Below are 19,092 nucleotides of genomic sequence, written 5' to 3'. Positions count from 1 at the left end.
AAGAAAGCCTGGCTGTCACTGAGAACTTATTTACTCTACCATCATTACTCTTGTCTTCCGGGCCTTACATTACCGACGTCGTCGCCTCTCCTCCAGCTGTCACAGTTATTGGATTGGTGCTGACAGACTGCAGTGCATCCTCTGAGAGTCTATGTGCATGAGCGGCACGTGGAATGCTAAATGTGTACTGCAACCAATACTAGAGCATATTCAGACAAGCACCAACAAAGAGGGATTGCCTGGGTGCTGACACAAACACAAACAGCTAAAACACACACACAAGCACACACACACCTTACGTCTCTCCATCTTCACAAGGTCTTTGCATTGACTTACATTCATTCTTCATTTATTTTCTAAAGTCTAATCGTGACCCTTACCTAAACTCAATTCATCACTTGGTCCTAAACCTAACGCCTAACCCCAAAACAGTATTTCTTCTTATGGAGTAGTGGCTCCTCACAAAGTAGTGTTTGTTGGAAAAATGAGGTTTGCAAGGTGAGAAATACAAAAACACACACATCCTCACCCCTGCACACGCACGCACACACACACACGCTTTTGGACGAAAATAACTGTGACTTCATTATAGCTTTGTGTAGCCTGCTGCAAACACTTTCAATTTGGATTAGCATGCCTTTTATGAGCTTTCAGCTTGCAGTCATTATGACTGTAATCCTGTGTGGATTCTGCATCATCAGTGTCAACAGAAGGACTCTAAAAATTTAATTACTAGCTTAACCTTGATGGTTGACTAGTTAGAGAATAATCGCTACCTCAATCATCACTTTACAGTAATCCGCCATATTAGTTTGCTCATGGTCACTAAATGCAACATGATTAATCTGAGGCTTTCTTCTGAGCACACAAATCATTGTGGACATGTTAATATTGTGCTTTTCATGGATTTTTTTCATATCAAATGATCAGATGGCAAACAACTGAATTTTAAAAATACATATCTGTGTGTAAGAGTTTCCAAAAGTTAATTTGCTCCAATCCATAAAACTTCAAATACGTTCAAATATTTATTTTGAGCACCACTAATATTTTCCATCTAAGCAACTTGCACACAGATCACAACAGTATTAAACCCAATGTCAAATTTCAACCATCTGAACAAAACTGTCACTCTTAGACGAAGAAAGTTCGTTAGCATGTTCACAAACAACCCAGGGAGCATCAAGATGAAAGCCTGTAACGAACTGTAAACCTTTTAATGACCAGTGACATGGCTTCATGTTATGCCCACATGAAGCCAGTTTTAGATTACTATGGACTCAGAAAGAAGTCACTGTTTCTAATTTGACTTGATTTGTTAAAATTTGCAGCAGCCCATATGGACAAGACAGATGGCTTTTAGAGAAAAGTTGCACGGCAGGTTGCTACAAAAAGTGCTGCATTGTCACAGTGACAATGAGGCTTTTAAAGCAAAAAAAAAAAAAGCATTTGACCAATTGTCAAGCAATGCGGTGGCAGAATCATGGGGTGTTTTGCTGATTCCCTTTTTTTTAGTTATTCCAAACTTGATTCTTTTTTGAATTATGCAAAAGTTCTTCACAAGATCCATTGTCTATTTATGGAATTGAAAACAAATTAAGTTAATGAGGACTTCAAATCTTTGTACATTCCTTGCACAACAAAACAATTTAAATGATCTGCATGTTTCCTTGCAGCAGAGTTAAATAACTGAGTACACAGCTTAGGTTAATTCCTTCATGCCTGATCAGAGAAATTATCAAAGAAAGCAAGCCCCTGATTGTAATTAGTTATTTTCATTTTTGTTAATCCGATTTTGTGATGCCCGTCATGCCATTTTTTTCTATTCTTTCAATCTTCATCACATCCTCCTTTCCCCCCTGTTTTTTATCTTTAATCTCTCTTTAAGTTTAATAACTTAAACTTAAACTTAATGTATCTTTTTGAAAGTAATGATCTAATTAAAAAAGGTTTCGCTGCCTGCCTACTGTGTATAATTATCACTAGGGTCACCCTGTACTTCACTCAACAATTACTTAGCACAGCATTCTTTGGCTACTTAATTAAACCTTAAGGACAGCGATTTTATCGTAGTCGCATTAAACATCACCAGGAGCAGGGAATACCTGTGCTCTTTTCCCTCCTGGGGGAAGAGCTGAGAAGCAGATTACAGAATGGTTGCCATGGCAACAATCAGAGGATGTCTCATCCTGTCAGTCACTTGATCTGTGTGTTTCTCCTTGTGTGTGTGTGTTTATCTGCTCATCTGTAACAGAGACAACAGTTCTGCCTCAGGTCACCTGCTTTTTCCATTAATAAGGCTCAATCTGTGAAGACGGCACCAGGGCCAAATAGTGCTTGTCACATTTCCTGTTAAGGTCCCGGGGTGCACTGACTGTCATTTTGATTGATTACATTGCCACCTCATAGAATGCTTGCCTTGCAGTGTGTCACCACTTGGCATTGCACAACACAACTTTCATTGTGACATGGACTGTGCACTCACTTCAAGCTATTATAGATAATCTTTGTAATGTGTTATTCCTACATACGAGAGAACACGCTGAAATGTTCTGCAATCTGTGCAATATCATAATTCAAATTGATTGAAGGTGAAGCTCTGTCTTATGAAAATAAAAAGCTGTGCAGAAACAAAGTGTTTTTCTATGCTTTAACAAGGCATAGAAAAACATGCCTTGTTTTATATAAAAGAATATCCCAGAATCTTTCATAATTCTGGAATATTTGACTATTCTTATTATGAGAAAAACAGACCTCGTCTAAATAATGTTGTTCGGTCCTTATCACAGACCCAACTTTTTAGCATATGTTAAAAAAATTTCAATATTGTTTAAGTCAATGGTTATGTAGGAGCTTAATATCACTTTATTAATATAAAACTAGTTTTAATGTGCATTTGGATAGTTGTAACATCTATTTGTGACCAAGTTGTTGCTGATTTGATGTAAAACAAAACATTTAGAGTTGCTCCTTCTTCGCATAATTCAATATTATGAAACAGACCCTGAGTATGATGCTATCAACACCATGCACAGAAAGGGTATTATGTTCTTAGGTTTAAACCCCCTCATCTTGATTCCTCCAAACATTCTTTATGTCCTTGAGTAAGCCGAGGTTAACCTTTATCTAGCTTGTCTCCTGAAGACATTTGCTTAAATTTTCAAAATTTTCAATTTGGAAATAGATTTTCCGCCATCTTGCACTTTATTATAGTCCTGGTTTTTTCTTGGACATTCTAACCGATTTCTTATCACCAGAGATAACAAGTCAAACTTTAGCACAGGTGTTTCAACTGGACAATATATCAAGCATAAATTATACCAGAACCATTTTGATGGCTTAAACTTGTATAACTTCTTCTTCACACCCACAAATATTAGGAAATATTTGTGGTGTGTATCTATAAACAGTATTTGGATTATTGCATTATAAAAGTATTATTGGATTCTTTAATAAATTCACCCCATTCATACATATACTTTACATGTCTCTGTGTTTCTTGTTGTAAAACTCATGTAACATCTTAAAAAGAGCAATTAAAATGAATAATTAGAACCCCCAAATTAAAGACTTTCATGCTATTGTTGAGTGTATGGTATAAAAACATCTGAAATGATAACTAGCCTGTAGATAAATAGGAACTGTTAGTGTCTGTCAGTCAACAGAATGTATGTAAACATACTTCTTACAGAAATATTCAATGAAACGGTGCATGCTTATTTTCTCTGTTGGGGCATCAAATATATATTTTTAATGGGGAAACGTTTCCCTGTTTGTGAAAGACTTTTATCTTCTTTTAGTACAAAAATATTACCAAAATGATAAAGACAATGACAGAAAACAGCAAACTCTCAAGGTAAAACTCTAGGCTGGGATTGCATCAGGACTCCCCAAAGAAGAAGAAAAAACGAAATCAGAAGAGATGTAAAACAAAATGATCTATTGAATTGCTGTCATATTCTAAGACACACTTTATGCTTAATGCAGCTCTGATCGTCATAATAAAAGCCTGCAGTAATTTAGATTTGACACCCTGAAGACGATGCTAAAACACTAATTAGGCTTGAACTGCAGACAATCTGATATTTTCCCCAGTTTTTGTCATTTATTTTTGAGATAGTAAAATATATTGTGGGTCTCTTTTCTAAATAATGTTGAAGTGATGCTTAGCTTTAGTAGATCACTTGTGTAATTAACTGAGATTTTAAATATATTCAGCTCATTGAAAGAAGGGAACATTGCCTTCCTTTTATTGGTAGTAAAATTTATCAGAGGTATTTACAATTAGATAGTAAAACTTTGCAAGTACTCCTTTCTGAAATTCTCTTCATTTCTCGTCTGCTCTTCAGTTTACGGCTTGGTTTCTTGGCTCTTCCATTTGGAACAAATGGTATAAAGTGACACCAAATGTTCCCCTGAGTGAATCTGCCAAGGGTTGATCTTGTTAAATTAAATTAGACCAATGAACAAAATAGCTCTGTGTTTAATTTTGTTATGCTGGTAATATAAACTTTTTATCATTATTTAAAAATGAAATTTGTGCCTGCAGTAGACAGCTGATAAAGTACATAACCTAACTGCCTATTAATCTGTAAACATGATAAATGGATAATACATTCTCAAAAGAGGAAAAAGTTAATTGGATTACTATTTTTTCAGTATAACTACCTGGGGACTTCTATTGCAGCGAAACAGGAGTGAAGTGAATTACTGTAAGGCAGAGAAGACAGAAGTATGCTGTGTTTCATTGTACCATATTTAGAAATGGCATGAGGTTCACGTAAGTAAAATACTGTTTCCCAATGGTGCAGTGGGGCTGGAAATGTGCTTTTTTGTGTCTTCTTGTGTTTTTTAGTGTGCCATGTATAACATTTCTGTAGTTTCTTGAAAGGTTTGTGGCAGTGCATGCTTTGGTTTGTGTGAGTTCTTCTGGATTTTTGTCCCAGATGTTACTCGAACCATGTGTGACTATGATGCCCAGGAATGGAAGTAATGTCAGGGACCCTTGAGGGCCTTGTAGTAGGCAGATAATAACAATGTTGGGGCCACTTACCTTCTTCAGGTAGCATTCTGGAGTAGGTGCCATTCACAATCAGGCACTGTTCACAATAAAGCTGTCATTAGAATGGGATGTGGCCAAAGGCCTCTACTTCTATGGTGTTCTGTGACCTTTCCTGTATTCCCTTGTAACATGCTGAAGACACTCAGCTTAATGGAAACATCCCTCTTAAACTTTACAGTGGCCAAGTATTGATTGACTGATAGGTGTCCTCTTTGTCTCATAGGGCAAAAATGTGAACAGCATGATAATAAACATAAACATTGTCATTGAACAAAAAGTCTAGAAGTTAGTTCATAGATAAGACACATTGCTATTAAGAACCATTTTAGAGTACTAAACAGTTGGACATGTGAACTCATAAGTCCATTTTGAAATTTCATGCAAAACCCTAACATTTAGTCAGCACTATACGTAGATTACAGCTGGAGCAAATGACATTAGATTCACCAGAGCTTGTGGGAGGTTGGTCAAACTAGTTGATATTTTTGTATCAGCTTTTTGGAATATATTTGCAATATGATGCGTTTTTATTTACATTTATTGCATTTTATCTACAAATGAATAGGTGGATTGTATTACTCCATCATCTGTTCCCATCTGCACCGTGCTTTTAAACCATCCGTATTTTATTTTCCTTCCTAAGCAGTCTGATGTTGTTCTAACAAATTTTAATGTTATAAGGAAGTAGTGCATGCTGTGGAGAAATGTTTTTCACTATGTGCAAACTGTGTTGCTTTGTGAACTTGTCCATCTGAACTTGTCAGATTTGTTCAAACTGCTTGTTTTCAGTTAACAGAGCAAGAAATAGTGAAACATTGTTTTGAGAAAAAAAAATAGTAATTTTGCCCTTTTATTGTTACTGTAGCAAATCTGTAAAAGTTGTCGGCATCTTTTGGAAAATCTTCTATTTCAAGCATTTCATTTTACAGAGCTGTTATTTCTATCATTTCAGTAAAAATATGGATATAAACCATCAAAAATACTTTGCTTTATTCATGTAATGATTCTGACCATTTGCTCAATTTCTCACATGACATTTGTTCTGTCTTATCCAGGCTGCCAGCTCAAATTGTTCCAAACACAAGTAGATGACTGAGAACTCTGCATCTCATGATGGACAAGAAAAGTGGTGAGTGCCACAAAGCCTTTAGTTAAGCAAACAATGTCCCTGCTTCTAACACGTCTTACAGTTCAAATCCTATTTCCCCAACTGTAACACCAGTAATTTGTCTGGTAGGATTCTATTTTTGCTCATTGTACAGTCAACATAAGAAATAAAAGGTAAAACAATTTGCCTGATTATTGTGTATTTGACTTGAGAACTGCTAAGGGCTTATTTTCTTGAGGTGATAAACGCCTCCTGTCTCATGCTGAATTTAGAAGATGGCACAACATGAACAGTATTTTACATGCTGGCTTGTTTGTTTTGGCACAATCACTGCATGCTAATTACTTCTCTGTAAGTGATATTGGCTTTACAGAGCCACATGTACAACACAGTACTGCTTGACTTTGCAAGAGGGTGAAAAAGAATCATAATGCTTATAATAATCTTACATTTGTTTTATGTTTAGTTTGTTTACTAATTGCACATTCATTTGAAATATTTATCAGTTTTTTTTTTTTTACAAATTAAAATAATTATTATCCTTGTTAACTCCTTACAGCCAACGGCTTTCAGACCAAGGTCAACGAGGGCGGTGTACAGAGGAAACAGCTGCCCTATTCAGTGGAGACTCCCTATGGCTTCCATCTGGATCTTGACTTCCTCAAGTATGTGGACGATATTGAAAAAGGCAACACCATTAAGAGGGTCCACATCCAGAGGAGGGTGAAAGGCCCAGCTAAATTCAGCACTCTTCCCAGAAATTTTAGCCTCCCTGGACATGGAGTCAGACCTCCATCTAAGGAAGGGGCATGGTCTGGGACATCTACCTTGGGCCCAAAGCCCAAATCCCGAGTGACAGAGGTCCAACAAATATTTGACTTTAGGCCAAGTGAAGGGGCAGTATCTAGTCATAGCAGCAGAGCGACAACCAGTCAAGGAACTCCAAATGTTTCAAACAAATCTAGAGATGAACCAGGCACTGTCTATCAAGGTACTGAGGATAAAACTGCTGTGATTCAAAGTCGACCAAACCTCCTTAGAGCATCATCAATGCCCATCACCCTCCAGCAGAGGAAAGGTTCAGATTCAAGCAGCCCTGACTGCACGACAGGAACGCCAGAAAATGGATCAACAGAGAACATGTTTCGTGCCTCTCCAGACATACTGGAAAGACGGTGCCTTCCACAGGATCGGGCAGGTCTTCACCAGCAGATAACAGTGGCACTAAAAAGAGTCAGGGAGCTGGAAGAACAGGTCAAAACTATCCCAGAACTAAAGGCTCAGATCTGCTCCTTAAGGGAGGAGCGGGAGAAGCTGCTTCGTCAGATACAAACACAGTCCCAAGTTCAAGCTTCCACATCATCCTCTGCAATGGCAACAACTTATGAGACAGGGGGAAACAGTCAACGCCAAAGACCAAGACCTTCAGAAGGCCTCAATTTATCTTTAGCAATTCAACCGGTTCGAGGTGTAGCTTCTGAGCATGTGCCAGTAAATGTAGAAGAGAGCCACAGGGAGACAAAAAGAACAAAAGAGCTACCAATACAGAGAGATCCTTCTACAAATCAAAAGCAAAGTGTACCATCAGAGACAGCTGACAAGCAAAGAGAGACATCTAAAAGCCTGCAAGATAATGCAGAGGAAAGGCTATCACAGGACACTGAAGTTGTTGCAAAAGAAAGTGAGATTATCAGAGAGAGTAATGCCTCAAAAGAGGACCAAAATGGAATGCTAAAGCTGGAAGAGAAGCTAATGGTGCTGGAAGCAAAACTTACTCAGGCTAGCCAGGAGCTAGAGAGAACTAATGCTCTTTTGAAGGAACAAATGGAAGAGAATAAAGTAAAAGAGGACAGAATACTGCAACTGAGTGAAGGGATGAGAGTAGAAATTTGTACCACACAAGTTCCTGAGAGGCCAAGAAGAGAAAGCATAGATGCAGGAACAGTTACAGAGAGAATAGATCTCAGCCACCAAGAAACTGAGACAGAATCTCCTGCTAAAATAGATCAGGGAACAGATACGGATAAGATCTTGGTAGAAGTGATGGTACCCAAACCGAGGGCTAGAATTATTGATCGAGGAATAGCGACTAGTAAGCTTGACACACATGACCAACAAACAGAAATGGAGACAGAGGTGATAGAGGCAATACAACCCCGACCCAGAGCCAACAGTATGGAACGGGGTACAATAACAGAGAGCATCGTCACGCAAGATCAGACGACCGAGACGCCTGCAGCCGAAAGAGTAAACCAAGTCACAGAGACAGAGGGAGAAACAGTGACAGACCATCCACAGAGACCAAGGGCCAGTAGCATAGATCAGGGAACAGAGACTGAAAGGGTGGACACTGTGGACAGAGTCACAGAGACTGAGGTAGCACAGAGGAGCGACCAGCAAACAGAAACGGAGATAGAAAGACGGCAGGACAACAACCTGTCTGGAGACGCACAAGCAGAGGGCCGAGTGGGGGAAAGTGAAACTACTGAAAGTGAAAAAACAAAAAAAGTAGTTCAAATAGAAAGTGAAAATGTTGCTGTAGAGGTTGCTGCAAAGATATATGTTACAGATCTTGTTGTGCAGACTTTAGATTCAGAAGTTGGAAATAAGACTAAAGTCTGTCCTAGTCCAGCCTCTGGAACTGATAAGAGGGAAGCGACCTCTGCACAGGATGACTCAAAACCTAAAGAGCTCCAACTCTCAACTGGTGTAGAGATTATAGAACCTAAAAAGATTGAAATGGAGACAGCAGAAAACAAAGATAAAGAAATTGTATGCGAATCAGTTAAGGAAAATGTCGTCCCTGATACTGTTATAGTAATAGCTGAAAATTCAGCTGGGAAGGCAGTAGCTCCTGTTAGACCACAGAGAGGACGCAAGCCCTCAGCAGAGCAAATGCAGCCAACACCTCCTCAACCTCAGCTTGCACCCATGCTCACTACTAGGGAATCCAGTGAACCTGAATCTGAGAAAATCACAACAAAAGTCCAGACTGCACCACGTCAAGAGGCTGAGTTATCAGCACAACCCTCTGAACCACAGGAAAATGATCAAATGCCATCTGTGCCTCAAGTTCAAGACAGTAGTCAAGCAGAGAAGCTGCCTGATGAGTTGATCAAGAAGGAGTCTAATGTACAACCTCAGGGTGAATCTCAAAGCGTTTCTTCTAGCTCTAGTGAGATCCAAGTAAAGACCAAGCCCATTCAGCCACACACTAAGTCTCAACATGCATCTCGTCGGGACTCAAAAGAGCAGAAAGCGCCACAGAGGGGATCCAGTGTATCACACCCTCCAAGTCGTGAGACAGGAGAAACAAAGACTCGTCAAATCCGCCACGGGTCAGGTGATACCCAATCTCACTCCCAGAGCTTGCGAAGAAGCTCCACTGAGGCTCCATCATCTCAAAAAGATGCTAGAGAGACACAATCACTTCGGAGAGGCTCAAGCGAAGCAGCTCACCGTCGTGGTTCAAGTGAGGCAAAAGCCTTGCGACGGGAATCTGGCGAGTCTCAGACAGCCCGCAGAGGTTCAGGTGAATCGCCAACATCTCCTGCAGCTTTGGGACAAGTCGTAACTCGAATAACAGGCCTTCTTGGGGAGCAGTGGGCACAGCTCGGGAGCAGCTCTGGAGCCCAACAGACGGTCGGCCAACAGGAGAGCCCCATAGCACCAAAGCAGACTGCAACCAAAAGAGCAGAAGCAGGAAAGGGAACCCCAGCCAAGCCCTCAGGCAAAGGTGCCCCTGCTGCAACAACTGGGAAAGCAGCGGGGAAGTCCAGTGCTTCCAAAATGAGTTCAATTCAAAGCCAACTGGTCAGCTCCCTCAGTGTCCTTTCAGCCTTCTACTCCCCAGGCCAGAAAGCAGCTGCCACCAGCAAGCAGCAAGAGCAAGGTAGGCATGAAGTGTATCAGAAAGTACAAAGCGTCTGTCTGACAATGAGCTGAGTAATTTCCTCTCCAATATTCCACATATCAACCATTCACAAAGGCCTGTAGTTACATTAGTCATGCTGCTTAATTGCAACACATCCCTTATGATCTCCCATCAAGGCGGGGTCTAAATATTAATATGTACACAGAGTTTCGTTTCATTTCGTTGAAGGCTGAATGAGCAGCTGAACTTTGTCAGAATGCTTTGAATTCTTTTTAGATATCTGCTGTGCCAATCTGTGGTACGGGTAGAACGCCTTACCCTGCATGACAAACAGATTTGCCAGCTGACGTTAGAACTCTAATTATCAAGCTGACTACAGGTCTGAGCTTTTATGACACGCAAGTAACCCCATCTGTCTATTCACGCAATTAGAAACACTCCACTGAGAAGAGAGGTTGTCAAATCAGGTCTGAATCAATTATCAACAGAATGACTTTGGCGCATCATATTCATTAGATATTAATTGCTAAGTTTGGATAGCAGTTATTATTCTTGTATGACATTTTATAGGCTGTGTTGAACTTTACATTTTTCACTCTGAAAAAGGCAGCTTATTTGCATGATTTTGTTTTTATTGTACTGATTTGTGATTGTTTATTGCAATATGATGGATTAAACAGCCAAACATAAGCAAAGAAAACCATCTGTATGAAAAAATACAAGAGATGTAATGTTTCTAAGCTATTGATGCTATGTTAGTGATGTGAATTATTCAAAACAGCCAAGTTAGGGTAAATCTGGAAAAGAGACATAAATCCACAGCTCAGCTGGAAGAATCAGTAGATTCTTATTAGTCATTGTTGAAAGAACACAATACGAATCCCTGCTTGTAGTCTTCTACAAGCTTTGCAGAAGACATAGTGAACATGTGGAAGAAGGTGCTCTGGTCAGATGAGACCAAAAACAAACTTTTCTATCATTCGAAATTCTTTATGTGGTAGAAACAAACTTTATAACGTCCTGAACACACCATCCCCATGGTGAAACATGAAACATGCTTTTCTTCAGCAGGGATAGGAATGCTGCTCCAATTTTATTGTAAGATGGATGAAGCTAAAACCTGTCACAGACTTCAAAAGATCTAACTACAGGGCAACAACCCTCATCATCCAGCCAGAGCGAATATATTCATTTGTTAGACTGGCCCTCTAAAAGCCCAAACTTGCATTAGTTGAGACAACAATCTGGCTGGACATCAGATTCATTTAAAAAAAAATTCTCCAAATTTTTGGTTTCTAAATGTGCAAAGTTAGTTGAAAAACTCCTAAAGAAAAGCCTGAAAAGCCTATGTTGAGTCAGGAGGGAAGAGTCACAGTTCACAACTATGCATTACTTGGTCTATCAAATAAAATGTTAATAAAATACATTGAAGTTTTTAATGGGAATATGACGAAATGTAAAAGAAAAAAAAGTATGACGTTTTCCAGGGCAGTCTATGTCTTGAACACTTATTTTCTTCACCATGCAATAATTCATATTTATAGCTGTTGTGCTTGCACATTTTCATATTTATGCACTGTACATGCTGTTTTTTCTTAAAAATAGTCACCACTGGTTGCCGTTACTAGGAAGGAAGAAAAACGTACGTATAGCACTGCTTAAGTAGCCTGGTTTTAGCATCAAATACTCATTTTTTATTCCAGACATAATATACAAACACTCATTCACACAGGAAAGTGGAGCCATGCTTATCAACTGTAAAGTGGACTTGTAAGCAGAGGCCCTCACGCATACATCAAACAGATGGTGCCTCTCTGTCTTCCCTTGATGTCTCCAATGTTGGGGATTGAGCCAGGAGCTGGAGCTCAGACCCACGTTTTCTCACTGTTAACATGCAGTTCAATGTTGGGAGGACTGTACAGCACTGTGTTCAAACAAAGTGCATATGCCTGGATTTGCATGTGCTGTTCCAGGATTTGCAGTGTTTCTCTGTGTTAGACATCTTGAACTTCTCTAATGACATTGCTAGAGAATTCAACCCTTGTATTCATCTGAAGCTAAAATTAGATTTTGGGAATTTTCCCAAATGAGACTGATCAAATTCAAAATCTAATTTACCTAAGCCAAATGTCAGCAAAAAAAACAAACTAAAAATGTATGCATTTATTAAAAGTAAGTTTGTATCTTTTGGATGTTGACATGAGGATGCATTCAGATTTTAAATATTCACTAAGCTTCCCACTCTCTGTTGCTGTCTCTGGGGAGACACTTGATCTAAAAGCACCGTTCTTCCTGGATCTTTTTAGATAGTGGTTTTTGGCGGAAAGCCACATCCTTGTATTTGGATAAAACATTATGGATCCACTGCACAACATCTGCTGTCAGGAACAACTAAGACCACCATACTAGGCCAAGAGCCAACAGGAGTCAGCAAAAGAGCCAACGCAGAATCGATTATTCGACAGTTACAAACATAAGTAGGCCCGACAATGTCAAGGCTGCGTGCTGTGAATACTGCTGACTTGTGCAAATTGCCTTGGGAAATACATGTACGGCATGTAGTTGTGTGGTTTAATTAAATGGCTCAATTTAATTCAAAGTATTTTTTTGTATCTGTCATCATGCAGGTAATACCATATGTTGCTATATAATGAATTTTCCCTGTGTCTCTCTTCATTCAACTCTGATGAATCTGTTTTTCTCTTTGTCAAATGGTCTCCATACAGCTGGTCAGTTTGCTGTTACACCCTATTGGTTTCACAAATACAATGCATTAAAAAAGTGTTCACACCCATTTTTTTTATTTTAGCACAATGCAAACACATATCTTAATAGGATTTTATGTGATACACCAACATAACGTACTGTGTGTAATAATGTTTTTTTTTATTTGCAAATAAAAAACTTGTGGACATTATAGTCACAATGAGTTCATCAATTGTTCCTAGAACGGTCTTTGCTGAAATTACAGCAGCAAGTGTTTTTCTAAATCCACATATTGAAAATCTTGGACATCCCTCTTTGCAAAAGTCACTCAAGCTCATTCAGGTTTTACAGATAACATCTGTGAACATCAGTTGCACAGACTCAATTGGATTTAGGTCTGGACTGTCACTGGGACATTTTCACCCAAGAATTTGATACTAATCTGATCTGAACCACTTCATTGTCACTCTGCTTTTAAGTTTAGTCACCATTTATCACAATAGGAATGGAGTATTTAAGATGTATGTTTTGGTCTCACTTTTTGTCTGATCGAAGCATCTTTTTCCACATGTTGCTGTGTTCCCTACAAGGCTTGTAGCAAACTTTTTATGGCTTTCTTTCAAGAATGTCTTTTTTTAGTCAATGTTCCATAAACAGCAGATTTGTGGGGAGCTTGAATAATAGTTGCCGTGCTCTCAATCCTGAGCTGTGGATCTGTTGAAACCTCGAGCGACACCAGAGGCCTCTTGGCTGCCTCTCTAATTAATGGTCTCTTGGTTTTTATGAGGCTTTATTGTTTTCCTTTGAGGCCTTCACACACTTATTAAAGTAGCTGGTTGTACTAGATTTAGAGGTAACTTAAGCTGGAGTGTTAAAAGAAATTCACACTATTTGTTTAAAATGGCAACGCTAGCATTTTTTCCCTTAAGCTTCACAATTATGTATAACTCTTTTTTTAGTCTGTGCTCTAAAATCCTAGTAAAATACTCTGACGTTTGTGGTTGTAATGAGACACACACACAAGTTTAAATATACTACCAACAAAGAAGCTCACTGAAAAAACAACAAAAAAAACAGCATTCCTTTGTGCACAGAAAAAAACGTAAAGTTTTTGTGTTGCTTCTACTCAACTTTAATACTACTTGTTACATTTCCCCTGTCATTCAGTGTTTGAAGACACGCAGGAGTTAAGTTTAAAGAAATACTGTATGCTTTCTCACTTCTTGTTTTTGCCTCTCTCTCTCTCTCTGTGTGTGTGTCTCTCTCTCTCTTTCTCTCTCTCTCTATCTCTCTCTCTCTTCTTCACCAGGTCTCAAATCTATTATGAAGAAAAATGGTGTTGCTGACAAGCAGGGGAGCAAGGGAGCCAAGAAAAACCTGAAATTTGTTGGGGTGAACGGAGGGTAAAAATCTTTCACTTTATCAGCATCCAGCTTGTGATGCATATGTTTCTGTGTGCTGTAGTTTTTACATTTTTCATTTGTAGGTCTGTGGGGCACTGTACAAATGGACTGAGACCCAATAAGGAGATTTCCAGTCTAGGCAGCTCGGAGTCATTCCTTTGACAATGTTTTTGGCAGATTTGGTTGTCTTATTGGCTTAATTAAACTAAGATCCAACCTTATACTGAGGCTACAGTCTTTCCCAGGTTTGATTCCCAGTCCTGGGCCATTTACAGCATCCCCTCCCCTCCTGTCAAGCTTCTAATGAATAAAGGCCACTAGAGACAAAAAAAAAAAAGCCCAGGATCTTCAGTTGGAAAGAAAAGATTGGTAATTTCAATTTGATAGTGAGCTGCTGTCTTATGAGGAGTGGCATATCATGGCCTGATAAGGCATTACCTGCAGAGAGACTGCAAGGGGTTACGAAGGAGTAGATAAAGGGAGCAGTAATGGAGACACTTTCTGATATGATTAGTTGCAGTCAAAGTTGAGCTAAAAGGCTGATTTACATTCAGATATGGTCCTGAGTTATGGGTACTAAGTAAATGAATTGGTTCTCTTATCCAAATAGTCATCCTGAGCCTATGGATGGTGGATTAGCTCCCTCTTAGGGATAGCTCACCTGGTGTGAGGAGGGCAGCCAGGCATGGGTGTTTCAAGAAGAGTCACTTTGATTTTGCATCCAAACGAGCCTTTTGAGTTTCCTGTATCCCCTTCAAATATTTGTCCAGAGATAAGATGGATAAATTACTGTGAATCCTGCTGGGTAAAGGCTTTGGGAAAGAGTCTGAACCTGTGTGAATTATTCAGTCGCTGACCACTTCATTAAGCATACTTTGCCAGTACTATATTGAACTCACAAGTCCACTAATTCCCTGTGGTATAGACCCAACAAGGCATCAGACAAACTCCTCAGTTTTGGCCTATTTTGGACGATGCGAATACGTCGTTCCACAACATCCCAAAGAGACTCTGTTGGATCTAGTGATTGTCTAAGGAGACCATGGAGTGCAGTAAACATATCATTTTGAGCAAACTGGCTTGAAATGATTTGCAATTTGATTCTGTGTTCAACAGATTGTATATTCAGAGGTAGTATTCTGCTTACACTGGTTGTGATGAGTGTTTCTTTGAACCACTGTTGCATTTCTATCATCTTGAACAAGGCTTCCCATTCTCCTTTGACCTCGGAAACCAAGTAGGCATTTTCGTCTGTACACCTGCTGCTCAATAGATGCATTTCTTGTTTCGGACCATTCCCTGTAAATCTGGAAGATGTTTGGCCAGAAAAATCAAAGCAGATCAGCAGTTTCTGACATAAACCAGCCTTTCCTACACCAACAACATGCCATGTTCAGAGTCACTGAAATCATCTTTTTTATCTATTCTAAAGTTATCTTCACCATGTCTTAATAGCTAATGCATTGGACTGGTGTCATGTGATTGGTTGAGTTTCTATTTGTGTTAATAAACTGAGTAACTGTACATAATAAAGTGGCTTGTGACTGTAGCTGAAGATTTTCGGAACAGCTCAGAGTTCCTTTGCATGCTACATTTGTGCTTAATTCACTCAAAAGTAAAAAAGAGAAAAAGTTTCATTCTGGACATTCCTCTTATCCTTTCTTACTTTTACATCCATATCAAATAGATATCCAGTTTTAATTGGAAAATAAATCTGAGCACCTTCTATATGCTTCACACCGACATCTAATCCCAGATAAGAGCACTTCTTACTTCTTACGGCTTTTTTTGTCTGAAATTCCTGAGAGGTATTATGTGCTGCATGTCAAGGAAATGGCAGCCGTGAGTACATTTATTTAATTCGGGCATTCCTGTTCTTACATTCCTGAGCTTCACTGTTTCATGACCGGCTCACCTCTGTTGTGTTGGTTCAGGTTGTTTTCGTGTAAGTTCAGTTCCTTCTTTGCTGTTGCAAACCAATCTGCAAATATACGACAACAGTTAGGTGCTCTTGGGAATAATGAATTTTCATGGTAATTGGAAAGAACAGCTCATAATAAACAATCATAGATATGTTTTATGAACTTCCAATGAGTCCATCCCTATTGTTTAGAACTCATGTATATCCAAGAATTGCAGTTCATTTCCTGATAAATATGAGCAGATGTTAAACAGGTCAGACAGTCTTGAGACTTCTCTTCACACCAGGAAGTGGGCTGCTGTTTGTATTGCATCTTTTCAGATCGTCTGCTCTATCTTTGCTCTGTCTGAAACTCCTGAGGAATCTGAGGAATGCTGCGATCCCAAGAACGCCTCTTATCAGTGTGTGTGTATGTGTTCAAATAAGCATGAATCAATGGTATTCATCGTAAGACTTATCTGATCACTGGCCACACAACGGTGCCTTGATGATGCACCCCACTGATCACACTCGTATACAACCCACTGGCGTCCAGTCAAACTTTAAATGAGGAGCCTTACCTGTTAGAACAAAGATGTATTTGTCTGAGGTCTCATAGGAGTGTGCACAAACATTCCTATGGATAATTATTATATAAGTAATAAAATGAGGGATGTTTTATGATGGGCCAAGGCTACAAAGGCAAACATATATCTGAGGATGGATAACCGGTTAGTAATTACTCAGCCTTGGCTGACGTGGAAGCCTTCATATTTATCTAAACTCATCACACGTCTTGTTATTAATTTAGAGTCTGGCATAAATTTCTCGATATTTACATATCTCTCACTTTTGAAGTAAAACTTAATCAATCCTTCTTCATGAAAAAGGCATTTCAACTGTCAACGTTTCCTCTTCTAGCTACGAGACAACATCCAGCGAGGACTCCAGCGGAGATGAAAAGTCAAGAGTAGAAGTGGAGGAGGAAGATAAATCCGAAGTAGTGGTGGAGAAGGAAACAGACAAAGAGTCTGAGGAATCGGTAGGGATCCTGGGGGCAGATGTAGAGGTTGCTGTTGCTGCTGCTGCTCCTGCTGCTGCTGCGGCTGAGGAGGAGGAAGGTGCTGTGGGTGAAGAGAAAGAGGTTGAGAGGGGCCTCTTGGATTTAGAAGGTGGCCATGAGCTCCTGCAGGTGGAGGAGGCTGAAAGGTGAGACAGACAAGAGCTCTGGATCTTTCTATCTGTTAAGCAAAGTTTTACTAAATGCTTTTTTTCCACAAGTATAATCAAAGAGATGAACCACATAGTCATGCATATACAATCAATTTCAAAGGTATTTGCATGCCTTAAACTTGTCCACATTTTGACAAGGTACAGCCACAAATTTCAATTCATTTTTTGGGTGGATTTTGTGACAGACCAACACAAGGTAGTGTGTTATTGTGAATTAGAAATAAAATGATACAGATGCTGTTTTTAAATATTTACTGTGGGGAAAAACGGCAATAACAAGTCCAGTTTCTTGAAGAGGACATAGTTTTAAAAGGAAGGTGGTCTGGTCATAGGAGGCCATAATTACATGTTTTATGGCTTACGTGTTCTACACGTAAGCAGATCACCCTGAACACATGAAAGGTGACAGATTAATGCTGACCTGTCCTCAGCAGGGACAAGTTAGCCAGTCAGAGTGGAAAGAAAGATGGATGGTGCTAAATGGTAGGAAATTCAATTCATCTGTACATTGTCTTTCACTACAAGATTTCATCGAAGAGTCTGGGAGAAAAACTCAGACATCTCAAGGTGAATCCCAAGGGATTTCACACATAACCATCTCTAAGGTAGATGGGGAATGGTTCAAAAAAAGAGAATAAATGTTCAATCCAAGAAAATTGTATAGAAAAAAAGTATTGCTCCCTTCAGACCAGAGGAGAATGGGCATGCTGGTTTGTGATGATAGAGACAACTACAGCTCAGATAGGTACTTGTAATAACCAAGGTATGTGGAATACCATTTCTAAACATACAATGCATAACACCTCAAAGCAAAAATCTAATTTAGATAGAACACTTGTCATCTGTAATATAAAGACTTAAAAATTGTTTAGAAAGTATATACTCAATTCACATTTTCTTCCACTAACTTTAGTATGAACACAAGCATGTAAAAAACAGTCGTTCCCACACATTGTCTCAGGCAGGGTATTTATGCTTAGTAGTACATGAAACAAGATAAATCTGAAGTGGAAACAAGAATTTTCTTCTAATTTTAATTGGCTGCATACCTAACTTGTATGTGGTCCACTGCACCAACTGGTACTTAGTTATGCTGCCAGGAATCAGAGGACAGTATTTAATAAGTTATTTATTCAGAAGTAGTCTGATTCCTTTGAGTCTATACAATAAACTAATTTCTGTTAGAATGAAGACATTTCTTCATATACAGGCTAAATCTAGCCTCAGATGCAGTTTAGAAGTTGATCATTGTGAAAGAACTAACTGAACAGCTACAATTAGCTTTTACTGGTGCAACACTCAAAACCTTTATTTATACAGGGCATTGAAAACCATTCATCATTTTCCTTTTATAGAACAAGTATGTGCTTCTTGTATTGCTCAGTCACATAAAATCCATATAAAATGCACTAAAGTTAAATTGGTGTGACAACATTTTGAGAAATTCAAGGGTTCTTTGAAGTTATCTTCTGATTGCATTTCAAACTGAAATTACTCAACAATCAATGCAACCTTTAACAGGTTGCATCCCCTTTCCACATTGAACACCAGGGAAATAAGTTCAACAGAAAACAGCTGGAAAATCAGATGTTTTGCAAGCTAACTGATACTACTTTGGATTTGTCAAAAGTATTCTTCAATGTGTCGTGTTTTAATAGGGAGAAAGTAGATAAAGGATTCATTGATGCCTGCGTGTATGTAAAGGATCGAATGGAAGAGGTCTCATCTCCAGATAAGGAAATGGTAAAGCTTTCTCTGACTCTACTGTATTTTCTTTTATATTTTTTTCTTTGTAATGCAAATTCA

The 19,092-nt window shown here is 39.0% G+C and overlaps 1 protein-coding gene across 3 annotated transcripts in view; it reads left to right on the top strand.

Moving 5' to 3' along the window:
* The window catches only part of kank4 (KN motif and ankyrin repeat domains 4), an 86,314-nt gene that overhangs the window by 58,603 nt on the left and 8,619 nt on the right, over window positions 1–19,092 (top strand). For all 3 annotated transcript variants that reach the window (XM_015059608.1, XM_015059609.1, XM_015059607.1), the window contains 5 exons: window positions 6,118–6,191; window positions 6,730–10,062; window positions 14,060–14,153; window positions 16,975–17,262; window positions 18,945–19,029. In XM_015059608.1, the coding sequence (XP_014915094.1) occupies window positions 6,173–6,191; window positions 6,730–10,062; window positions 14,060–14,153; window positions 16,975–17,262; window positions 18,945–19,029 (3,819 nt within the window). In that variant the 5' untranslated portion in view covers window positions 6,118–6,172. The remainder of the gene's footprint in view (window positions 1–6,117; window positions 6,192–6,729; window positions 10,063–14,059; window positions 14,154–16,974; window positions 17,263–18,944; window positions 19,030–19,092) is intronic.

The sequence above is a fragment of the Poecilia latipinna genome, unplaced genomic scaffold (assembly GCF_001443285.1).
Source record: "Poecilia latipinna isolate Pla-1442-1.1 unplaced genomic scaffold, P_latipinna-1.0 Scaffold1641, whole genome shotgun sequence".
NCBI classification, from domain to species: Eukaryota; Metazoa; Chordata; class Actinopteri; order Cyprinodontiformes; family Poeciliidae; genus Poecilia; species Poecilia latipinna.
Note: the sequence above shows the minus strand (reverse complement) of the source record. Positions and strands in the feature narration are given on the sequence as shown.